The sequence below is a fragment of the Gambusia affinis genome, linkage group LG08 (genome assembly GCF_019740435.1).
Source record: "Gambusia affinis linkage group LG08, SWU_Gaff_1.0, whole genome shotgun sequence".
NCBI classification, from domain to species: Eukaryota; Metazoa; Chordata; class Actinopteri; order Cyprinodontiformes; family Poeciliidae; genus Gambusia; species Gambusia affinis.
In genome coordinates, this window is record NC_057875.1 from 11,349,645 (window position 1) to 11,376,211 (window position 26,567).

The following is a 26,567-nucleotide window of genomic DNA, read 5'->3' on the forward strand; positions in this document are numbered from 1 at the left end:
TGTGAATTTCTAAGATTGCAAAATAAATGTGTTGGTAGATGCGCAGAGAAGACCCTTTTTGGCATGAGACATTAGCATAAATCAAATATATTGCTTTCCTTGAGAACACACATATTTTTTATTTTTTTTATCACTTTTACATACATGGGGTTAGGGTCAGCTTGCTGAAATACAGCACATATGTACTAACCAACGCCTTTCTTTTATGCCATTTTTTCTGAGTGTACAAATCTTTGTGAACCCTAGTTTATTTTAAAGTGCTTTATAAATAATGGTGGCATGGTTTGGCATGACTCTTATTTCACTTTGTTCACACACAGCGTTAGGATCAGCAAGAGGTAAGACACCACAAATGTGCTAACAATGCCCAATACAAATACTGCAACCTAAAATATGTGATGAGAACAGAAACAGGGTGTCTTTTGGAGATCTTACATCCACAATATGGATTTCTGCCATCAAAAATATTAGCTTAGATTTATAGTGATGGAGTGGGAAAACGTTTTATACCAGTGAAGCAATCTTTGCCCAAGCATGTAAAGGCTCTTTATTGGCAAGTTTCTAGACAAAACAAAATTCTTAAACAATCACTAGCATCTATCAGTCTGAAAGGACTTTTAATGCCTAAGGTCTTAAGTAAAGCAGGCAATTGTAAGGTTTTATTAGGAAACTACTTTTGATTTTGGGGGAGGTTGGTCTTCATAATCTTTTTCCAATAATAAATGAAATTGTGATTGAAAAAACATTTGTATTTTGTTAGCTTTTCTTTGCCTATTGGTACAATAATGATGATCTAAAACATTGGCCTATGAGAAAAACCCCTCATGGTACGTATCAGGGCACAAGATTTGCAGCCCTGTTAATTTGCTTTTTGTTTACATGGAGCGTAACAATGTCTCCCTCTGTTTCTTCCCCATCTTTCATCTGTTTCATCCATGTAGTTACAAACACTTTTCACCAGTCAAGATGCACACACTTTTAAACTCCTATGGTCTCTCCTTTTATTTGAACCACTCACAACGTCCAACTCTAAATCTGCATTCTGCTGACACAGATGGGTGATCTGCTAGTTTACGCATGCTAATCAGCTGCCACACTGGAAGTTTCTATTTGAAAACATTGGCATAGTATTGGAATTGCTCTGAAGGAACAGAAGCTCTGACAGGTGAACAAGCATACAGCCAACCTTAAAGTGGACACTTCAAATCACAGACTTCGACTGACTGAGATGTGTTCTAATGCAAAGGATCTTAAAGCAGTTAAGTGGTGTTAGTTTGGACTATTATTCTGAATAAAAGTAATGTCGTGATCATCACTTTGATTATTTCAAATTCGATTAAACAGTGCTTATTTAGCAAAATTTAGCAAATTTTTCCAAGACACAAAATGATACTGCTGCCAATTTAGTCACAGAGATATAATAATTATAAAAATATGTAATTAACTTTAGTGCATAGTAATTAAGATAAAATTAATGAAGGTAAAACTAATTAAGAGATGATGAATTGACATGTCTGTTGCACCAATTAACATATAATCTACTGCCTTATCAGCTTTTACAGAATGTTGACTGATAATATTTAAGAATCATCAGAGCATTTTATTTCAGACTGACTAAACAGTTAGGTGAATTTGATGCTTTTTTTCACAGTCTCCTGTGTAATGCTGCAGACAAGCTTTACTGCTCATCTGGATTGCTTATTGCTCATCAGTATTTGCAATAGGTTCTATAAAAAGACAAACATTTTAAAGTTTATCTTTGATACCCACAATCCATCTATCCTTTCACTAAAATTAAACATTGGGATGAAATGGTCATTTTTTAAGCTTATATTTCATAACTATAGGAGATTTCTTCCAAAACAGATCACGCACCTCTTGCTGGACTGCAGCCCTATACCCTGTCTCATTTAAATTGAATGTACCTAAACATTTTATGCTGGAGCTCAGTAAACAAGAAAGTTGAACCAGTCGGGTTCCTTTGAAAAAAAGAAACAAATCCCAATTAACAATAATTTAATCATGCTGTTGAAAACATTCCTGATTGACTCAGTCTGCCAAAATGCAATACCCTAAACAGTGTATCCCAGTTGGAAGAAGACATAAAAGAAACACTGTGTTTTGATTGGTGATGGCACGTTGCATGCTCTTTATTCTAAGTACTGACAGTATGGGTCAGTTGACATGGAGACCAACTGGGCAAAAGCTAAACAAAAGTCCTCTGGATAGGAAGATTGTTTTCATATCTGTGAGCTTGTATGAAGTCAATATTTTTACAAAATATGTTTTTTGTGTTTTTTAGTAGTCACTTATGGTTCTACATATCTGTGAACTACAAGGATTCACCCAACCAGAATAGCAGAAGCCTTGGATGAGAAACAGGGATAGGGGGTAGAAAGGGAAGGGTGAATAGACTAGAATTTAGACTTGGAAAGCAGTTTATGTGTTGTTGTCTTTGATGCCTTGGCAGGGCCTGGTGCCCGACTAATGTGGCGTGATACATTGGCTACTGAAAGTAGGGCCAAGGGTTCCTTCCTTGGCATGTGTATTTGGGTTGGAGCTTAATTGGACAGCTGGACCCATTTCCTCACATATTTTCACTAAAAGGGATGCTCTAAGCTTCTCTTTTCTCTTGCTTTTTCTCTTTTAGTAGCACTGAATGCTTTTTTGATTCTCACAGCATTGACTTGGCATTCGTGCAAGAGAGTACTTGCTATCACTGCTGTAATCAGAGATTGAAAGATGGATATGTGCTGCTTCTCTGTTCCCCTCAGGAAATAGCCTTTCTCACTCAACTGTGACAAGCTCAGTAGTATTGATATCTTACCAAGGGGGCTCACACAACAATATCCCCCTTTTCTTTCTGCAAGACGTATATGTAAGAGGATGTCTTTACACAAAAGGTAGTAAAGCCTGCGGTCAGTGAGTGCCCTATATAAATTCACATGCAGGCTTTTTCCTTAAAAGTGAAACCAAGCACATTACACTGTGTCATAAGAACTATGATCATATACAAACTTTTTTGTGTAATCCAATTTGGCAGACGTAGGTATAACAAGAGTGATTGTGGTGAGGGGGCATCCAACAATAAGACCAAATTACTCAATTAACTCAGAATTTAAAAGTTACCATTAAAACTCCCATTAACTAGATATTAAAAAGTTATATTTTACATTGTTTTGTCATGTAAAGCTCAGTTGGGAAGCTGTTTTCAACAACATTCACGTAAGGTAGCATTATGGCTGAAGAACAAACATTTCATTTTAGATTTTAGTTATGAACAGCAGACAGAGGCCATACTTTTGCATTTTCAGAAACAAAGTGAAATACACTTCAACAAGGCCAATTAATAGTCACACAGGAACCTGTGACATTTATGATCTTCACCATTGTTTTGTCATGTTGTTTCTGTAGTTCCTCTTTATCTGATGTTCATGGTCTTTCTGCGTCTGTGTCATAAGTGAGGTGGTGAGGCAGAACGCAGCGGACCCAGGTTATAGAGAATAAAGATGATTTTATGGTGAAAATAATAATCCAAAGTCCAAATTCCAGGCAGCACAGCTGAGCGGAAAGCTACTGGTCATCACTGGTAGCAAACTGGCAAACAGAAGGACTACAAGACAGACTTGACAGACTAGAACAAGAAGGGAAACACCTCAAACATGCAGGGCGGGGGGGCCTGAGGACCGGAATTGAGAAACGCTGCATAAGCAAACCTGACAAACCACATTTGCAAGGTAATTTTATTTATATAGTACATTTTCAGCAATGAGGCTATTCAAAGTGTAAGCACAAAACTTTGATAATATGAGAACTGAACAATCCCACCATTCAATGTAAGCTCTAGAAATGATTTAAAAAATACAGTTTGATTAATTTGGTTCCCTATGAAGTTTATAAAGCTCCCAATCTACTCACTTTGGTTTTGTCAGATATTTCCACACTCCAGACCAGAAAGTTAGAGCTCAACACTGACCTCCTTTATTTGAGATCAAAGCATTGTCAGAAGTTTAATCCTTGCTGTTCAGTATTAGTTTTAATGAATTCTGACCTTTCACCCCCCGTAAGCTTTAGCACATTCTGACAATGGTAGATAAGAAATGCAACTACTCTTTAGTAAAATAATATAGTATATAGATCTAAAAGTTAAGGGCCATTTTCATAAAGGAGAAAAATCAGAAGAAAAATGATGAATGAATGAATGGTTTTAGTGTGAGCTGGAAGAGCAGAGTAAGTGGGTCAAGAGATTCTGAATGACGGAAACAGTATCAGGAAGATTAAATTGGAAAAAATGCCCTTGTTTGTTTTACAAACTACCCTGCTGTTGGCCAGTAATGTTTTGAAAAAGTATTTTTAGAATGTCAAAGGAACGTGATGCCTTGACAGTATTATTCTAATATCTCTCTCTAGAAGGTATAACTTTACTTGTAATTCTCTGTTTAATTATTTCTCCCCACCTATTTCATAAGGTAAGCTACCCAGAAGACTTTAATTTATAAAGAAAGACTGAAACTTTACAATAAAATCTGATATAAAAATTCAAAGTTTAAAAGGAAAGAATTTTGGATTTATGAAAAGGACTTATTTATACCATCAACATCACTTCCTTTAACACAATTGTTCACATAATCTGTATATTTATGTTTTGTACCCTCCACCTAGATATTTTTTTCTTGATAGTTTGGCAAAATGGCAAATTAAACTTTCCATAAAAGTATACTTTTCATCCAATATTGGATTAGTTTTGCCTTTACCTTGCTACGCAATTCTAGATCCTCATCTCCTTTCAGTGTTCCATCTGGGATTTCTCCCATTGTGCTGGATTTCTGCAGTCAAATTTCAACTAGGACAATCAGCGAACACAAAGAGTTGTGTATGCCAATTATCTGTGCTGTTCTGCATTTGCAGTCTTCCTATCCAAGGTTGTTTCCCAGTAGCAGTGAAGAGGTCAACAAAGTATTTCAGTTCAAGTTGGCCACACCTTAGTATTGAACAATTAAAGTCAGAGGAAGATGAATGTTGTTTAAAGAAAAAAAAAAATACAATTAGGCAATAATTCAGTGAACATGGGAGCCAGAGAGAAACTATGTTTATCTTTTCTTTGTGCAGATAAGATGCAGGTAGCCCGGAAGGCTTACCGGGTTACCTTAAATATTGATGGATGATGATAAATTCATGTTCCTGGTGAACCGCTGAAGCATATCCAAACAGACACTTATCCACTGGAGCAAATGCCCACCTGTCCAAAAAGCAAATAACTGTGTTTCAGATAATGGTAGAAACAAAAGAAGTTTATGTATTCTGTATGATTTCTTTGTTCTACATTAAACTGATTTTTGAGTGTGGAGGAGTGTGGCTGTTTAAGCGTTAGTGCCACATTGCTCCCACTAATTTATTCATAGTTTTAAGTTTTCTGCTCTATTTTTCATAAAAATGTTCAACAACCAAGAGTAATTTACCAACGATTTGTGCTTTCCTCAGTCATAAAAAAATCATTATATGCTTTTTTTTTGTTTGTGCCCTACAATCAATGGTTTTCTTTCAAACCCTTCTTCTTCCAATATAATATGTTTAGTTAATGTATGTGGTCAATGATATTCCCAAATATGAATGTACTGTTAGTTGAAGATTAATGTAAAATTGCTTCACATTGTTTAGATTAATCGACTGATCAAGTTTACTTGCCTGAGCTTCAAAAACTACCATTGACTGTGTCTGTCATATTTTTTTCCCCATACATGAGTTTTATTTCTAGCTGTGGCTTCAGTGTGAATAATTTCTTTTACTGTTATCAATTGGAAGATTAAAGTGTAATTTCTAAATGGGGAGATCCAGAGATAACATTGATGTTGTAAAGGGCCGGTGGGTGGAAAACAAACTGAATTTCCTTGTCTTTAGCTTGTGGTTCATTTTGCTGAGGCAAATTGCCTCATTTGAGAGACTGTATTCACAGGTTTGAAGAGAGTAGGTGGAGGTCAGGGAGGATGAAACGGAGAAAAGGAATGGTGGGTGCAGGGTCGGACAGAGGAACAATAAAAAGTGATGAAATAGTTATTATACTGGAGAGGATATGGATAAAGAGAAGTACAAATGGGCTTTTATGTTACCACTGCCTTGTAAACAACGTGAGGTTCAAAAAAAGGAAAAAAGAAAACCAGATTGCGCTTGAAAGGATGGGAGGACTTTGGTGGTTTACTTCGCAGGCAGGGATTGAAGTGAGGTGGTTAGGGGGGATTATGTGGCGAGCTGAGTGAACTCTGAAGGTGGGGGTGCAGCTTTCAAAGGGATATCGATAGATCTGGTGTTGTCCCCACTTCACAGCCCTCATCAACCCCACTTGCAAACATACCACACCTCTTCACAAGCTGAAGAAGTCCCCTCTTTCATGGTGTACTCGCACAAATAAGCTGATGAACTCTGAGATGGTCAGAGCACTCTAGGCTCTCTGCCTACTGAATAGAAGAGTTTAGACACTACTGAATTGGCCCTTCAGAAAGGGGCATTCTCCTTTAAGTACACAACTTCTTTGGGCTCTGTAAAAACCCATGCATAGTCAAGGATTTGGGCCTCTTTTGTATGGATTGGTGGTGTACTTGTATGAACTGAAATTTGGCATAGTTGAAGTCACATTTACAGAAACATATGCAACCGGAAAAAACAGTACTCTCTAGGGTTCAAAAAAGATGTCTGAGGAGCAAAGTTAGATCAGCAGCCAACACAAAATGTCATTGGGAATTATAAAACCTAACTTTTTAAAGTAGACATTTAATTTGAAATGCTTTGGATAAAAGAAAAAAGAGATACCAACTTTTCATTGACACTGGACTATTAAATAAACAAAAAGTATATGACTATGCTTATCGATATTCGCAAAGAATGATCAGAAGAAATGTTGGATGAAATTCCCAGTTCATTTTTACAAACATTTGTCTGATAATTGGTTATTGTTCATTAATTAACAATTTTGTTCTCAGAGAAACTGCTCACCAACTAACTAATTGACTGACTGACTAACAGGATTTTTTGTATGACATGTCAACTCTTTTCTTTTACTGAAGCCTCTAAGCTCAGTATACATAGCATAGATAGCATACATTAGCATAACCACGAGGCCCATCCCATTTCTCCCATTTCTACAGGATTAGTTCAGCTCTCCTCCCACTGTCTGATGGCTCTTTATTTAGATCAACACAGCCTGTTAGAGGTCCTCTCTATACCATTACTACTAGAGTCATTATCATTCACCACGAGAAGGAATCAGCTCATAGAGACTTGCCTGTTTAGCATGAGACTGACATCTCATTTGTAACGGTTAAAAAAGGGTCTCCCCTTCAAATAACAAGAGACTAACTGGTAAATTCCCAGCTGATCCATCTTTGTGGCAAAGACTGATTGGTGATCCAATATTAAGATATTTTTAGGACACTATTGTGTACATTTATTGTCATTTCAAAACTTATTTTATCTCTTTTATAAAAGTTACTATTGCTAACTGAACATGGTGTTCTTACGCATGCCTACATTTGCTTTATATGACCCCCTTGATAATTGATTAGAACTCGTCTTAACTTATTTACGAGGATGGTTTTATGTATTTTCAAGGCATATAGTGTCATTTATGGCACAATCAGATAACCATGCAACATTCAGTTATTATACAAATCCTCTTAAGTTGCCAAGCAACTTAAAAGAAACTTGACTTTATAAGTTGATGCATTGAAATTCCCCTCTGTCTCTTTAAGGGGCTCCTGCTCAATGAAGTAGTTGATAATATGAGCTCAGCAGATGGACCATTCCAACTTGCTTATTGCTGCTGCCATTAATCTGGTGGAGCTGAGTGAGGCTGGAGTCTGCATCTTCAAGGAGGAGCTATGTGGAAATAGGCAGTGCTTTGTGAGAGAGAGACTTTAGGCAGCCCTGAATGAATGCAAGGGAAGATACAAGGTGTCAAACACACAAGAAAGAATCTCAGTAACACTCCAGGTATGTTTTGATGAGGATATAACATCATAACTCCCATCCCTTAAACTGATTGCTGAAAGTGAACTGGGTCATCACCACATCAAAATGAATCTGGCATATTTTGCATATTATTAAGATAGTCCCATTTAAATAGCTGAAAAAGTCATTATATTTCAACTAATAACACTTCAAGTAAAATCAATTTTTAATATAATCATTGAAATATTAATGATGGCAGGACTTTGTCCTGAAAGTAGTGGGTTGCTGGTTCAAACGTCACTCCAACTGCTCCTTGAGCAAGACACTTTATCTGCCTGGCTTCCTGGTGGGGGGCAGAAAGACTCGTTTATGTCAGACTGCCCCAGGGCAGCTGTGGCTACAATGTAGCTTGCAACCACCAGCATGTAAATGAGTGTGAAGCCCTTTCGGGATTGTGAACACATGATTTAGACAAAAATTCTTGCCAGGAAAGGGGCTTTGCAGTCTAGTTTTAAATCAGGACATTAAATTTCAAAGATGAAAATTTAGGATCACACAAAAGAAGGGAGAGAAATAAAAAAAAATTAAACATACTTTGGTGTCCCATCAGAAATGCAATGTTGAAATCAACCTTGTTGTTCAGTCACATTGCAAATTTAGATCAATGCACAACTGGAAAGTCATGTTACATGTAACCAAACATTAAAAATAATAATAATAAAAAATAATAAAATAAAAACTTTAAACGCAGAGATAATCCAGGAATGTAGACAAAATATTCTTGTAAATAAAGCCATTGCATGTAAAACAAAAGTAATTTGTTTGTAGTTTAGCATTTCTTAAAATATTAACAAAAACTGTTATGTCCACAGAGTGTTGATGAAGAAGTATCTTGTGCCAGACGTAGGATGTCAAGCAGCAGGTGGATTTCCCTTCAATAATAATGTTTGTCCACCAGCCTGCTTGTAGTCTTGAGATAACATCCTTTTAATTAGCCAATAAGTGGACTGAAAGATGTTAGCTGCCAGGCCTTGCTGGAATGAGTAGTTGATTTTAGAGATGCTGAGCATATGGAGCCAGTCAAAACTAACAACACAGCTATCTCTTAGGAGTTTCATGACCCCAGCCTCTGTCTGTCATAGAGCATAGAGCTAAAATAAACATAGAGTATCTCATGGATATGATGTTTTTAGACTTGTGCAGTGATGAATTTACATGTTTAATAGAATAATCATTACATGATAACACAAATTATAAATAAAACTGTACAAAACAAGGTAAAAAATATATATCCTGTAAAATCACTACACAAACTAAATGATCTTAGAATTTTCAAAACTGGTTTCTTTTTTTTTTTCACTCTTTTTGGCCTTTTTTTCTTGCACTCACCCTTTGTTTCCAACACAACTAACAGTTTTCCTTTCACTCGTGCTATCTTTGCTTGCTCTTACTCCTCTGCCGCCTACACTACACTTGCTGTACTTCTCAGTCCCCCGCCACCACCCGTCTCTCTCTCTCTTCCTCTCTCTCTCTCTCTCTCCCTCTCCTTTTCTCCCACACTCTCTCTACACTCTGACTGGGGTGTTTGCCTCAGCTGTTCTCAGTTGCACTGGGTGCCTTGTGGTGTTGTGACAGAGCTGTGCTGCATTGAGTGAGACTAAACTATCTCAAAGGAGCGCTAAGTAGAGTGGGAGACAAAAAGAAGCCAAACCATTGAGGACTCACCAGGCAGATGGGATGAACAGCTGAAACAATTTGGACCAGTTTTACTTTTTGTGGCTAAAGGTGCGGCCAAGTAACATCATGGATAGGTTATACACCTACATTCTGCTTAGATGCCAAAAGTGAAAGGTAGTCAAAGCATTATTAGATTCTCCTAGTATTTAATGTGTGACTAGCTCTAATTTATTCTCCTTTTCTGAGACATTGCAGTTTGTTTTGATAAGTTTGCAGCAAGGAGTCAAGAAATCACAGTACCAGAGGCAGCAGTCCATAAACCTAACTCCCCTGTGCTGGATTCTACTCTTCTTTAGTTGGACTCTAATTTTGGCTTTGACCTGTGGAACAGGAAAAGTTTTTTTGTCTTTTTTTTTAACTCTGGCAGGACTTGTTATGAGGCACCCTGGACTGACTCACCAGCATTTCATTGTACTTACTGGTCAACAGGACTGTTTCTTGCACTGCCACTGTTTCCTGCCAAACCCGGTCTGAGATTGCCTGGCCAGGGGTTGTTTATTTAAAGGACTTATCTGGAGTTTTTTGCCTCAGGACCATGGGGATTCTCTGGGGTGCCATAACACTTCTGTGTGGGGTAGCTGTGCTTAGAACGGAGGGCAGTGGACCCACACAAAACAAAAATAACGTGCCCCGGCTAAAACTCTCCTATAAAGGTACGTCTGAGATTTCTGTGATCATTTCCCTGTTTCTGTTGTTTTCTGCTTTGTAAAACTTATGAACATATCTCTTTAGCTTTACCAAGTTCATGTTTCGAGGAGTTTCAAATACTGTGTAAAAGGGAGTGAGATTGTTTAACTCTTCTGAAAAATAAAATTACAATTTAGAAATTCTTTATTGAGTGAATAATTTATTTATTATCAAGACATTTACTAAAATGGGTAATCAATGTGCATTAGTTCAATGTATAAAACATAAGGCAGGTTGTGAATTTATATAAGTAAATATTGTTTAAACATTTTCTACTTGAAATAACTAGATTCATCTCACCTTGTTCCAATGACGAGATTGTTGCCATGTTCAAAATGTTTACATTATGAACAGCAATTATCAGAACCTAATTCATTTCACAATTTGATGATTAATTATTTAGGTCTATCACTCTAATAAGATTTTCACTTAGTTGAATAAAATCCCTCAACATGCCTGACCTACTGGTTCTATGTGTCTCTGATGCTAAGCAGTTTGATATAGAAAGCCAATGCCATCATAAATTTGTCCCTGTTTTTATTACTGCTGTTGTCTATTTTGCAATGGAAAAAAGGCAGATTCCCAGGCTGCATCATTTATCCATCTCTCACATTTTTTTTTACTTTTTATTTTTTCTGAATGTCATTTTTTCTGCTCCATTCTCTCCTGCATGGTAATTATACTCAGATGAATGGTGAATGGTCTGTTTCAGCAGATGGCTGTACCAAAGTGAAATGTTTCTTGCTTAGCGCTGGGAGATCCATAATTATAGACACGAGTGTGCCCGTACGCAGACACACTTGCATGCATAAATATGTTGCCATCTGCAGAAAGCAAATGATACCTGCAAGGGTATCAGTCATTTGAAACCACATGCTGTCAGTTTGGTGAAACACACCCATACACTGAAATCTCTATTGGAAGCCCCCCAGGTAGCAATTTGGCCAGCTTGCTTATTTGGGCTGCAGTCTCTACTTTTAATATTTGATTCTGCCTTAATTTGAATTTTGGCTGCAGGGGGAAACACTTTGCTTCCCCGTGCTGACTGTGGATTTTTAATCTAAGTGTAGTCAGCAGGTACTTACTGTGCAGTGAAAAAGTATTTGTCCCTTATAGATATCTCCTATTATTGCTTTTTCTCTCATTTAAATGCTTCAGGACATAAAACAGATGTTAATATCAGATAATATATATAAATTATTACTTTCATCTACAGAGTGTTTGGTTTTTGAGTTTGAGTCCATTTAAGTACATGCTAGAACATCTTAATTTTAGAGTCCAAAATTTAACTTGTTTTTTTTTTATGTCTCAAAGAGATGGACTTTATGGTAACTTCAGGTAATTGTCCTACTGTATTACTCAAGTTCACTTCAGCTAGTGGCTTGACAAAGTTCTTAAGGATTTTTGGGTAGAGAAGACAAATCGTGGTTCCAACAATTACATATCATCCAGTACCTGAATGATATGAAGCAGCAAAGCGTCTGAGACCATTTCCCTTTGCTGTGGCACATTCCAGCCACTGTAATTTCTGAACGTTCAATTAATGACAAAAACTGGACTGCCTCGTTAAATAACAGTCATCAAATAGAATAGAATATATTATAAAGTATATTGAATAAAATATGTCTCGTGGTAAATACCAGTAAGTGAAATTAAATTAATTGTCCAACACAAAAATGTATTTTTCTTAGTATTCTTTTGCATCTTGACAAAACTGACACACACCAAACTGTTCATTGATTTATGTCAAGGGAGATTACACATTTTACGTATCAAAGCATTGGCAATGTTTTCTGGTTTAATTTAATCCATATTTTATAGAATTTGGACAAGAAATAAAGGCTTGCTTTCATGCTCATTCTGCATCAGACCAGTAATTACTAAATACATCTGCAGGTGTGCGTTGCAAGAAATAGCAGGTAACAGTTGATTTTCTATCCAGTACTATACATCAGCGGTGCTCTCCATGCTTGCTTGACTTGTTGTGGTTGTTAACAAATCCATGAGAAGTGTAGACTGTCTAGCACAGTTGGTGCTCGGGAAATTTTGTAGCCAATTACATGTTTCTCCTTAGTTTTGCTTTGTTTTTTGCTCTGGACATGTCTTGCTTATGAAATCTTTTAATCAGCATCATTTTATCAGGCTTAATTCAACACTTAATGTGAGGTAATTACATTTTTATGTAAATTAAGACTGGTGTGGGCAGCTATTTTTTCCAAAGTAAATGAAATAATTAGTGAAGACCAGCATATAGTATTTACATAGATTATTTTTGTTAGATATTCAAATATGCTTGATCTGAAAATTTCATTGTAACAATAAAACAAAACCAGAAGAAATCTGGATGGAAAAAGACTTCTTTGTGTTTTTTCCTTCTATAATGTTCATGTGTTCAATCTGGTTTGAATGGTAGTCTAGTATTTTGACTGATCTGGTAATCACATTAAAAATCACATGAAATCAGTTGATCACAAGTTTTTCATTCCATGGTCATAACTTTTGTTCCACCAGTGAGAAGCAGATCAACATTTCTCATACTAAAGTCAGAATATTCACCTGGGTGAGAGGCTGTCAAGTCCTTAGGCTGCAGCATCTGATCAGTCACACATGGGATGAAAAGGTGAAGGAGCTCTGACCTCTACAGGTCATGAAGAATAGTGGGAACATATTTAAAGTTTAGGCTATGTGTGTGCTTGTGTGTGCTTGTGTGTGCGTGTGTGGGCGTGTGTGAGAGAGAGTAACAATCTGCAAATTTCTCACTTCTAGAGTCTTTGGTCCTCTGGACACAACATAGAAGTGAACTGTACCAACAACAATCTTATTACAACTGTACCACCCCCTACTGTGAGACACATAATTGTCTATTTCATGGATTACAACTGATCTTTAGAAATAACGGGTCTAATATGCAGGATGAGGAATAATGGTACTACATGAATACAACATAAAGTCCAACTGTATCAACAACTGGTGATAATGAGGATGTGTAAGTAGGGAGCTGGGGACCAAAAGTGAACTGCAAAATCAAACCGGTTTAATGTACAGTATTGTATGTTATGCTTGGGCATATATTGCTTCTGAGGTGTACTCACACCCTGCGGATGAATTGGTCCTTTGGGGGGATCAAAGAGGGATTTATAGTTTTGAGGTTTGTGGGTCACAAGAACCAAAGCACATGTTGTTAGCTGTCAAGAGCGACACTTGAGTTTTGCAGGTTGTGGTTCTTCTGCCCAAAGAGCACTTTTCTTCTTTCCCCTCCATCACTTACACATCTTCAGTCAAGCAGGACCCAGAACTTGCATCAAAAAGCACACAGTCTTGCTCTTAAGTACCACAGGGCAAAAAGAGCAATGAACTGAAAATGAAAACCACATTCCTCTGCATCAGTAAGGCACTTTTTGTTCTTTGTTTTCACTGCAGTGTAAAATAACCCTTGACCAGAACTGGAGTATGTAGAAGTTTTCCAAAAAAAACCTTAATGCACATTGGAAATACCATAGTGGAGTCGGGTTTCTCATGGTATGTACAGTAGTCTGAGAGATAAAACAATACTCTTCTTGAGATTTGTGAGGTGTATTCACTCTCATATGTTCCCCAGATTTTGCCCTAATAATCTGAAAACATGGTGAGCATTTGCTTCACAGAATCCTGGTTTTTGCTTTAGATTTACCTCCGGAGACTTTCAGATCAGTTTTTATGCCAGTTCTGATTAAAATCATGAATACTGTATAGTGAGAAGACAGTTTCAGCCTGTTTAAGAATGCTTACATAATCAAGACTGCCAAAGGATATTGGCTCACAAGTGAATGCATAATGTGAGACATGTAAAAAAACAACGAAGACAAAATAGCAACACTTAACAAAAAAATTATAATATTTTGGTTTATGATGTAAAAGTAAGCCATTATTAATAATTCAGTTAATAGTATTACACAGTTTAAAAGTTGGTTTCAAAACGTGTAGAAATCTTTACAAGAATTTATTTGAAAACATAATGATATTGAATTACTGTTGAATGTTGCTGTGGGAATATTTGATAACATTTGAAAAATGTGCAATAAAGCAGGAGCAGTTTGCATTGTTTCAGAAAAGGAGTTTGTTTGCTTTCTTACCTGACAAGGATTAAATGACTACTGTGGTGTTTTCCCTGAGGTATTAGGGAAACTGTGGCTGCAGAGTCTGTGAAATAATTCAATGAAATGTTTTGTTTTGGGTTTTTTTTAAAATTTTCTCTTAATTATGTTGTAGTGCACTGGAACACCTTCGATTTGAGCTGAAACCCACAATAACTGCTTGTATCCAAGTTCCTCCAAAATGTCTAAAGCTTTAATCAAAATCATTTCTTACTCCATGTGTTCCTCCAAGGCCATGGCTTTGTACATGGCTTAGTCAGTTATTATGTTGAATAATTTTGTATGCTAACACATATTAATGTGCTTATGGATAATCTTATACACATAAGTAACCTTCTAGATGAAGTTAAAGATTTTACATAATCAATAATTAGTCATACTGATAGGGCCACACTTTGATTCTAAAATGAGTCATGAGTTACTATGTCACAAGTGATAGCTTCTTGAGAGTTTTGGAAATTACAAAGTTCTCACTCTGTCAAAAAAAAAAAAAAAGCCTTGAAATGAAATGTATTTTTATTAATTAATTCTTTACAAATCTTAAAATACTAAATTTACAATGTCTGCAAATAGTGTTAAAAAAGAGTGCTTATTTTACATTATATCTCAGGAATTATATTCAAAACTACATTGTCTGAGTGTTACAAAGCACTTAGAAAACATTCCCTGTGCCCTCCAGAGAAAGCAGAATAGAGAAAGACAGGAAGAATGTAGGGTAAAAGATTTTATTTATACCAGTCTCTCAAGGGAATGTTGGTTCTTTGCATCCATTCCATCTGCCCCCTCATTGTGCTTTCTCTTTGTCTCTTGCTTTCTATTTCTGACTCTGCTTTGTCTCACTCTGAATAAAAGAGGAATGTTGATTAAATATTGCTTTTACTATTTACTAATAACTTTGTTTCTTTCTTCAACAACAGTTTGACCTCAGTCACATAAAATAAGTCTAGATTTTGCTAAAATTGTTTTTCTCTTAATACTTTTTTCCTTAAGGATAAAAGTATTAAGAGACACAATATGTGCAATTGCATGAATAGTTGCACATGTTTTTTATTTCAATTATGGGGTGTAACAGAACAGTTTACAGGAGTGCACTGGACACATTTTATAAGCCACTCATTAACACATCCAACTGCTAGAATGGTCATTTCTTCCTATTTGGTATTGTGAAACTATCTGTTGGAACAGAAACTAAACAAAAAAAGCTTTCATGCAGGAACATAAATCCAGGCTCTTGGTTTTAAAATTGCAACTTAAACAGCAGCAAAATAAATGCTCCTTTATGCATGAATACCCATCTGATACGTTTATCCAGAGGGGACACTGGCTGAGACATGTATAGGCCACTACCTGTAGAGCAACATGGGAACATCCTATTTTTTTTTTTCCTGTAGCACACAACCAGCCAACTTGATAAACATACATTACACACTTCCACACACAATTCCCAAAGTATGTCTGTCTCTGGCTGATTGGGTTCTGATAACGTGGCTGTGGTCTCTGTTGAATAGTTTGTTGCCATGGACACTTCTCCCTTGGATAATTTAGCAAAAAACCAGTGAGGTGTGTATAGAGAGTGGAAATGGTGATGTGGTCCTCTGTTCTTTTATACCAGTACTTGATAAGCACAACCATTGTGTGAATTTTTTTTCCTTACTTCAATCAATGTGTTGTTTAATTTGAATATGTGTTTTCAGATGTTCTCTGTCTTTTTGGAATCAAAGTTGCAGAAAGGCTAAGGTTTAATTTGCTGAATAGTTCATTCATAATTCTGTTGGCTGCTCTATTTTAGAAGTTCTATTTAATAAAAAAGTGAAATGATTTTTTTTTTTGTTAAATTAATTAGAATTATTTGTATCAGGTTACTCCCAATTGCAACCTTTTTTAACTGACAGAGTACTACCTTTTTATTTTACTGGATGTGTCTGTATAAATCAGACAATGAAATTCAAAGATAACAAGCAGATCTTTCAGTTGACAGAATCCAAACAGTGAATGTATTAGTTGGAATAGGAAAGTAAAAGTCCTGAATTCTGTCCAACATAAATGTTTTTGTAGAAAACTGAAGAAGTCAGTTCATGTGAGGCATCTCACAGGTATGCAGAAAAATGCCGCCCTGGAGAACAGGCACAAAAACAACTAGCTACCACAGACAATAAAAACACAATATTAGGGTTATTCTTCTAAGTAGTTATTTTTGAATATTCTTAAAGCTCCTGTAAAAATCAAAATATTAAATATTCAAGTAAGTTTGAAACAAATTAATATTGTTTTTTGCAAATTCTCAATAGTATTCTATCTTTTTTTGGGTTTCCCAAGAATTGGAAAATAAATAAAACACATCAACTAAATTCTTTTTTATATATACTTCAAGTCTATAAACTGACACTGCTGACTTTGTATCTGAAACATGCTTATCAGAATGGACAAACTATTAAATAAGTAAAGTAGTCAGTGTGACGCTCTCTCTTCTGTGGTGTTTTTTTTCTCTTTCGTCAATTTTTCTTCATCTTGTCCGTCTGTCTCTCGGGCTCTGACATACTTCAGAGTAGAGGGCATTCTCTTTTAAAATATTTATGAGTGATTCTGTTTGTTCCTTCTTTTCTTAAGAAATAAAGAGATAAATGTAGAGGAAGCTGGAGGAAGGATTTTCTTTTACAGTGCTTCCAGAACTTTCTGCAGTTTTGGGGTGGTGGTCAGTTGAAGGGCGGAGTTCTACTCTGGGATTACTTTATTTGCAAGAACGAATTGTCAAGAAAAAAAGTATATTGTGTGCATCTTTGTGAGCCTTTAGATGTTACATTAAACAGTATCGCAATCCTTGTCTCAGATGTGACTTATGGGTCAGTAAATGCATTAAAGATGTTAGGCAAGTCTTGCTGTCTTTTGGGGAGACACTAAAGAATAAAATTAAGTTCCAAAAAGTTATCTGAAGTAATAACTGATGTAAAATATTGCCATTTGATCTGAAGATTAGAAGAGTTACACAATATCCCCCTGATAGTTTGTGTACTTCTGCCTGGCAGCTCCTATTACAGTTACATCTCCATGTAGACAGTCTGCTTTTTGGATTCTAGTCCTGGCTGTACCTGTTGAGTCCACATTTACTTGGCAGACGCTCCCAATCTTTCAACTTGGCTTGTGTGCACAGTTTTATTTTATTTGTATTTTTTGTTAAAATAAACTTATAAGAGGAGCAGCATGCCTGCAAAAATCATTTTCTCAAGATAGAAGGTTTAGTCTATATGTATTGTGTCACTTTTGCATCTGGTATGTTTTATGTGTAAACCAAACCCCACTGTATTCAAGATGTTCTTAGGATTCCTTTAATTTCAGTGAGTTTTGACTTTCCTCATCTGATTGTGATTTTTTAAAATCATTTTAGCATACTGATCTTATTTTTCTCTCCACAGAGATGTTGGAAACCAACAATCTTGTGACATTTGAAGGCCTAGCTAACAGTTCGGGTTACCACACTCTCTTGTTGGATGAGGAGAAAGGAAGGCTCTTGGTGGGAGCCAAGGATCACATCTTTTCTTTTAACCTCCTCAACATAAGCAGAGACAAAGCACAGGTAAAGCATATGATTTGGAGTCCATGTACTTGCCTGTTAATTTTATTTCTGACTTTAAATCTGTTTCTGACCAGACCATTTGTCTCGACCCAGAGTGCTGCCTTCAGGTATCTTAGGATTCTTATCTTTGAATCTAAAGAAAAAGTGCTTCATGTATATTTCAGATGAGGGCTGTCTCACGCAGTCAGGCACTGTTCCAGACATGTTAGCTGCACTCTGCACACCTGGGTGAATCATGTCGTAAATTGAAACAAAATGGATAACAGACTGCTTTGTGAACCCTTCAACTCTCATAAACACACTTCCATGCACACAAGCTGTAAATCACTAACACAAAAGAAATTATTCCAAGTGCAGGGAAATGCTTTTGTCTTCAGCAGAAACTATGTTTGTGTTGCAGATCCCCTGGACTGCTTCTCCCACTAGAAGAGATGAATGCAAGTGGGCAGGGAAAGATCTCCTGGTAAGAGCTAAAGGCATCCACCTATCACGTGGATTCTTTTCATGGAAACCTATGAATATCTATTTTATTACTTTCACCAAAACCCAGACTTTCATTTTTTTTCTGTTTTGGATAATTTCTCCTTGTTTGTTGCAAATGTGTCTTACTTTATGATAAGCCTACTTAAGATGTAGAGTCATCACTGAGATCCTTACTTAAACCATAAGAATCTGGAAGTCAAACCTTTATATTTTTTTGTTTCTTTGGTTTCCTTTCTTTGTTTGTTTTTGTAGTTTTTACTAGATTACAGCGGCCTTGAAATCCAAACCACATCAACACTTCACTAAACACAACCACAAATAAAAGAAAGCACTACATATTCAAATACACAAAAAAACATTAACAAAGCACAACTACAAATTAAAAAAAACACAACAGCTAAAAGGAAGAGGTATGTACCAGCAGAAAACCTAAGACAGTGCTGATTGGACAATACTACATTTGGCTTTAAACCAGAAATTATTCTGGCTTTAGCACATTTGTTGATAATATGAATTTTGCAGGTGATACAAATGTAGCTACCGCTATCCATGAATATTTTGAGTCGGGACATACTACGAACCTTTGGGCAGTACATAGCGCTGTGACTGTCTTCTTGCCTATCTGAACAAAGACAGAGCAGATTAAATTAAATAAAAAGAGAAATTAAAAACCATGGAATGTATTTGTTCAGAACAAATGTGAATATTTAAGATGAGTACAAATGTAAGGTTAATTTAGTTAAAAATCACATAATACATCACAGTCCCATGGTTCTTGGTAAAGAGGTCTCACAGTTTTCAGAAACCCAATGTAAATACACTTACTGTTTTGAATCTGCTTTCCTTCAAGTAGTATTTTTTTCATGTTTCAAAGGCCCTCGGGCAAAAAGCTTGGAAGTAAGATCATATTGATGCTGTTTGTGGCTTAGATTTTTTCACTAGAACAGGGCAAGTGCCTCTGGCGGTCAGTTCGCCTGCCTGTGCTGGGGAGCATAAGGGCAGTGAAGTCTTTTGTGTGTTTTCTGTAAACGATTTGAAATGTATAAGGAGGCACCCTGAGGGATGGTTGTCTTATAGAGCTGGATGATAGTGAGGGGGAGAGAAAAGGAAAGGGTATCCATGAATATCCCACTATAGTCTAAAACAAACACTTCTACAATGTAGTGAGGAACAAAAGAGGTTTGATGGCTGTTTGACATTCAGAAACATAGTTGAAATGCAATCATAACTGAAATATTAAAATAATTTCAGGAATAAGATATCAATGAATATAAGGTGGTACTCATTACCATACTATTGTATCTATGATTAAGTTATGAACATGATTATCATGCAAATTTATGTACAACAGCAGCAGCTGATTTTAAAGATAAAGTTGAACACAAAAGTTGAAACTTCAGATTTCAGGAGGCATTCTCTGAAATCACAGCAGTAATTCCCTTTATATTTACAGCTGCAAGACTATTGTAAAACAAACAGAAGACAAAACAGAAAAAATACTACGAGAAAAGTAGACAAAAGTGTAAATGTCCTGTTGCTTGAATCACTTAAGAGAAGTTAAAGAGGAAAATTGACTTTTTGTCTGAATTAATTTAACCTTGGTGTAATTTAGGTTCAATTTGAAACCCAACACATTAAACTATTCAGGATCTGCAACACAATAATTACTGTAAAACATTTTTGTTTGCTCTCTGTCTTCCCCTAATCAGAGAGAGTGTGCACATTTCATCAAAGTACTCCAACCTTTCAACCAGAGCCACTTCTATGTTTGTGGGACAGGCGCCTTCCACCCTGTGTGCTCCTACCTGGAGGTGGGCAAGAAACCAGAGGTACAGCTTAGATTTCTGTTTTTGTCCATATCTGCTGCCACACACAACAATACACACTGAAAAAGACTAGGCAGACGTTATGTTTTAACTGGTTGTCAGTATTTCAGATTCTTGTTCGGCATGTTTACATGGAGATGTTTTAACAAATAAATATAAACAGGTTTGGTTCAATAAAATATAAAAAACCCTTAAAATAACATTAAACACTACATATCAGTTCATTTCTCTGGTGAACTACTGCGATGTTAGACAGTGTATGTTTACATGAAAGTCTGTGCATACTGCTCATTTAAATTTGAGAAATGAGAATTACTCTCCTCTCCTCCAAATGCCAGACCTATAAATGTGAGTTTCCTTCTAATTGGGTGGCTATTTACCGACCATTAGGGGAAGGAAATGTCCCTGAGAAAAGCCATCAACTCTGCATGGATCATAAAGTAGAAATGCTATTCATTAGTGTTGAGGTCACTGAGCCACAGTGTTTAGAAATATTGTCTTCGATTCTGTTCAATGGCATTATGCTGCTGATAGTTTCCCTTTAAACTGTGTGTTTTTTTTTTATTATTATTTTTTATTTTCTCCCCTCTGGATTACAACCAACTCTGTTCAGTTGAAATCATAACTGAAAATGTCAGCCATCTTCATATGAAACAAGGTGGTGCAAACATTATTCTGTGGGGTTACATTTTTCCTCAGCAAGGGCAGAGAATCTGATTGGTTTTGTGGGAGGAGCTAAATACAGGACAATAATGTAAATAAACCTGCTATTGGCTGAAACAGACTACATACTGAGGAGGAGGTCCACCTTTCAACTTATGAAGGAAGAGTTTAGATAAAAGTAAATTCAGGTCTTGCCTAGTCAAATGTCAGATTTTGTAATTGAAAATATAAAGCTTTAGACGCTTTCCATCCAGTCTGATCTTGAAATATTTTTTACTAAATTGTACAAAAGTGGTAGATATATCTTCATAAAATATTGCTGTTGTAATCACAGTGAAAGATGGTTCTACAAAATATTGACTAAAGGAGCTGAATACAAATGCATGATATGCTATTCTGTTTTTTTGGGGTTTTTTTTTAAGAATTTGTTGTTTTCTTTTTTTTATAGCCATGCACTGTTTTATGCTGGTCTGTCACATAAACATTAATTGAAGCGTGTGTTTGTAACATGTTTTTAACAATTCAAGAGGTTTGAAGACAGCGCACTATAGACAACACATTTAGCTGTCTTCAGTGCATATGCAAGGAAATGTTTGATAAAAGCAAATGTCAAACATTATATGACTCAATATTTGAGATCAAATCTGTAAAGAAAAGAAAAATTGATGTTAAAACCCTCTACAAAGATTTCACAGAAAAAAACCTGCTACTTTATGTGTCATGAAGTGTTGACAGCATTTGGAAAAAACACTGGAGTACTTGTTTTGTATGTGGAATTTGCATGGGCAAGAAGCTATGTTCACTGTCTGTGTTTGATAGTATGCTATAATACCTCACTGATTTTCTGTCCTTATTTGTATACAGGATGGTGTTTTCAGACTGGCACCCCATGTAGAAAATGGCAGAGGAAAGAGTCCCTATGACCCTAAGCTTCTCACCGCTTCAATGCTAATTGGTGAGTTTATGGAAAGATACGGAGTGCTTGTGCGTAATAAATCCCTGTGAAGCTCTGTGCTTTGCTCTTTCATTTCAGTGGGTGCACAGCGTGTGACGTCAATGTAAAAAAAGCAGAACAGGAACATCCTTTCCTGCTTTGTATTTACACACTTAGAACCTCTCATTGGCAGGACTGTAAACTTTATTTCAGTCTGAATCTACGACATTTAAACGGTGCACATGTGTGGTCAATGGTACTGAGTCTATTTTGCTCTAATTCTCCCTCCTCCCATTTGCTGGCAAATGAAGCAGGGGTGTATGAGCATGGTATTTCTCTTTACCCCCAATTATGTGTGATCATATTGTGTTATACCACCTCATTTACCCAAGCAGATGGCTATTTTCCAGCCCATCACCCCTTATCTCCTCTCCCTTTTTTCTCTCCTTTCTCACCAGCATTATTATGTACTCCCCTTGTCTCACACTTCTGTTTTCTCCCCCAGCATCTGACCCACCATCCGTTCATCCTGCCCTCACCTCCTTTCTCTGCCCTTTTAATGTCGATTTCACACTCCTGATGTTTGTTATGTCTTTGTTCTCCGTGGACGTGAAATCTACCTTTGCTGCTAAGCCCCCGCTCAATTCCTCAGATTTCTGAACAGAACCTACGGGGAAAAGCAGGCGGCCTCGTCTCACGTTACTGTGTTAACACTAATCAATCCTCTCTCTCTCAGATGGGGAGCTGTATGCTGGAACATCAGCCGACTTCATGGGGCGGGACTTTGCCATCTTTCGCACTCTTGGCAAACATCATCCTATCAGAACAGAGCAACACGACTCCAGGTGGCTAAATGGTAGGTTTGGAGGACCCTCTGCCTTGATTTGGCTCTTGGCTTCAGTGTGAATAAACTACCTTAAAGAATAACTGCAGCATTTTGAGGGTTAACTTGTCTGTTCACCAATTCATAGTTCCCTATCATGCTACACATCACCATATCATCTGTGTTAAGCATGAGGAAACCACTTCATGTTCATATCTTTAAACCTTTGTTAAATTTTTCTTTGTAGGTGAACTTTTGTTTGAATTCATGGAGATGCATAGATGTAATATAAACAACAAATAAAACTACTCAAGTTTTCAATTTGTATTTCTACATTACTATCTAAACTTTCTATTAAAAAAACCAAAGTTGGAATAAATCTACATTATCCTAAATCCTCACATACACTGTGAGCTTGGGAATCTTGGGCTGTATTGTGTATTAAGTGTGCATCTAATGGACTGAGACTCCAGTCCAAAAGGCTCAATTTATTTTTAATATGGAAAAAGTGAACTTTATGATACTGTGAATGAATTAACAATTGCACAATTTCAAACAATAGTTTTGAATTAATATGACATATGCCAATGTTTGGGCTGCCATACTCCTGAACAGACAAAGGAACTAAACAGAATCCTGCTGGCAGATTCCGTTTATGGAAGATGCTCCCTACCCTTATAGATTGAGTTGTTTTACAGTTAAAGTGTACATGATATATGAAAGAATATGAAAAGAATTTTCTAAATGGACTTCTGGTAATTTTTTACTTCACAAAAGCCTGGAATTTCAATTGTTAAGCATAGAGTTTTGATAGTCAGTGAGTATTACATTAGTTTACCTGACTCGTTCTAGCTGAGGAGCACCAGCCTGTCTCCATGTGACTCAAAATACTGCCTTTTGTACACAAAGCATGAAGAATAATATTTATTATTTCAGCCTCTCCATGTTTCAGTTTTAATACAATTTCTTATTATTACTCCAGACACCATGCAGCCCAGAGGCACATGTCTGAGATCTGTAGTTGTCATTATAAATTTAAGTCTCTAGGGTAATCTGAGCATTGGACGATATATGCTCTAGTTTTTTCTTTGTCTGGCTTTTTATGATATTTGTTTTCTGCTTCATCTTTTCCACCCTTCCTGTCTGATACCTCATAAGTATGTGCATGAGTATGGGCTTATGTTGTTAAATGAGGAAGTAGGTTTTGAAAAATACAGAACATCAGTCCTAGCAAATGTGAGCTGGATGCAAGTAGTAACACAGCGCTTTAACACATTAACATCCACCTAGGCATTTTTTATTAAGTAATTAATAAACTATTTAAACATTTTACAGATGGAATTAGATCAAAAATAGTCTCTGATATGTCTCTACAAGTGATGAAGTTTGCATGTCACTGGTAGGCATCACTCTTGCAAATCCGTTGCCTGTTTGCAGCATCTGCAGACCTAACCTTCATTGCCGAAAATGGTTCTACTTTGCTTGATTAGAGAAAAGGACTAACCCCCGACCCCTGTTATAAAATTTTAATAGATCACTGATATTCTAATTATTTAACTTTTTCTGTCCATGACTATTACCTGTCCTACACAAAGACTACCGGTATGTTCAGTTGAAGTGCCTTCATCTGAATGAGTTAGCTGAAATGAACTCTCAGGTGAAGAAGGGTGGGGATAAATTATATGTAAATATAATTCATATTTCAAATATCTATTTTTTTAGCATTTAAAAAGTAGAATGAGAACTGAGAGCAACTACCGGTATATACATTCATAAGACCGTAGAGAGTGATTAGACTGAGCAGAAAGAAACACACATGTGCATCCCCACTTTCTTGACTTTTTATAAAATATTAAGTGAATACATCTTTGACACTAATTTGTCTCTTCTAGATCCTAGATTTGTAGGTGTCCATCTGATCCCAGAAAATGACAATCCAGAGGATGACAAAATCTACCTGTTCTTTAGAGAGAATGCTATGGATGGAGAACATGCTGGAAAAGCCACATATGCTCGCATTGGACAGCTCTGCAAAGTAAGTATGAACATAGGCATATATACATTAAGGCAGGTCATCAAACAGGAAAAGTAAAAAGAAAATACCATTTTCAAAAAAAGACACAAACACAATCTTCCCATCAGTTTGAGAAACAGCTTTGGGATCTAAAAAAACCCTTAACTGTTAAATGAGTTGCTTTCCATGTTGGTAACTTTCAGGATCTGTAATTACTTTCAGCATAAAAAGATTAGGTTGTGTTGTATGTTGTGCAATCGCCTCTAAAGAGAGAAACTGAAACCCGAGAGAAAGTTGAAATGTCACCGGAACTTGATAGGCTGTGATGGCAGCAATGCCGCCCCAGTTCTGTCTCTGCTCCCTCTGAGCTCAAGGGTCAGATTTCATGGACCACATCCTTCAAAATCAGTTTATTTCAGATCTGATGTCCAGCCTTCAATCCCTGTTTATTGCAGATCGGCCTTTCTCTATAACAGTCTGATCACCAAGAATGTTTGGAATCTGCTGTCCTCAGCAGAAGACAATCCTTTCATTATGCGAGTTGTGGTAATAATTTGAACCCATGCACATTTGCACACATTTTAATTTTCTGCTATAAATCAGCTTACATGGAATGTGTTTGTATGGGGGAGCACAATGTGAATTTATGTTTGCCTACTGCTTTAAGGAAACAAACACCGCTCGCTGAAGTTTGAGAGTATGTTAGTCTTCTAATTCTAAAACACATAAAAAGCTTTTTGTCACTAAAACAGAATTTAAGGGTTGAGCTTCAAATCCTCCATTTTCATTGGAGATTTATTATTCATCAATCCCAATTTTGTGGACAGTTAACAATAATGAGATTTTATCTAAACATTTTTACTAATTTGGATTTTTCTTCAGGATTTATAATGTAATTATATTGTATTAAAGAAAAAAACATTTCAAATTTTGAGTAGCCTTCTTGCATTGAGTGGTCATGATGTTCTGCAGGAGAGCTTGTAGGACAGAGATTTCCTAATTTGAAACAATAACAAAGCTTTTAAACAGTTTCTTGCATCTTGTGTTACCAATCAATGCAATATTTTATAACTTGACAAAGGCTACATTACCAGACATTAAAAGTACATTTCTAAACAGTTTTTATTTTTAATCCAAGGGACAATGGCAAGACTTAACTTTCTCCAACTCTTTCCATCTAAGTCTGTATATAAGTTACTTTCAAAAGTAAGCATGTATAAAACAGCATAATATCAACTGTACTTGCCAGTCAATAGGCTGAATTGAAAATAACACATCCTTCAGTTTGTTCTTGTTTTGGTGTTCTGTGGAGAATTTAAATAACACAAGCTTTATATTTTGTCAGCTCCATTTACATTTAATGTTTTATGCAGATCAAGCAAGTTAATTTGTTCAAAACACTTCTTCTTTAAAAAAGATGTTAAATATAAAACCACTTTTCTGAAATATAACATGTAATGTATCTTTTAGAATGACCTTGGGGGCCACAGGAGCCTAGTAAATAAGTGGACAACTTTCTTGAAAGCCCGACTGATTTGCTCTGTGCCGGGCAGTAATGGGATAGACACACATTTTGATGAACTACGTGAGTGATTTCTTTTTATCGCATGAATAAGAAGAATCAATATTTGTTTTGGTGCAGAAAATCTGTAATTTGTTTTCACCTTTGTTTTGGTCTTAGAGGACATCTTTCTCATAAGCACTAAGGATCCTAAGAGCCCAGCAATCTATGGAGTATTTACAACTTCCAGGTAG

General features: G+C 36.3%; 1 protein-coding gene across 6 annotated transcripts in view; it reads left to right on the top strand.

Annotated features, from left to right (window-relative positions):
- sema3ab (sema domain, immunoglobulin domain (Ig), short basic domain, secreted, (semaphorin) 3Ab) overlaps positions 1-26,567 on the top strand; it is a 48,779-nt gene that overhangs the window by 14,934 nt on the left and 7,278 nt on the right. For 3 of the 6 annotated variants that reach the window (XM_044124816.1, XM_044124815.1, XM_044124817.1), the window contains 9 exons: positions 17,909-18,069; positions 18,144-18,176; positions 18,470-18,532; positions 20,262-20,381; positions 21,906-21,996; positions 22,712-22,831; positions 24,691-24,833; positions 26,283-26,397; positions 26,494-26,563. In XM_044124816.1, coding sequence (XP_043980751.1) covers positions 17,911-18,069; positions 18,144-18,176; positions 18,470-18,532; positions 20,262-20,381; positions 21,906-21,996; positions 22,712-22,831; positions 24,691-24,833; positions 26,283-26,397; positions 26,494-26,563 — 914 coding nt within the window. In that variant the 5' untranslated portion in view covers positions 17,909-17,910. Of the gene's footprint in view, positions 1-9,551; positions 10,332-17,908; positions 18,070-18,143; positions 18,177-18,469; positions 18,533-20,261; positions 20,382-21,905; positions 21,997-22,711; positions 22,832-24,690; positions 24,834-26,282; positions 26,398-26,493; positions 26,564-26,567 lie in introns of those variants that run through there. The other 3 variants (XM_044124813.1, XM_044124812.1, XM_044124814.1) reach the window with 3 other exon arrangements.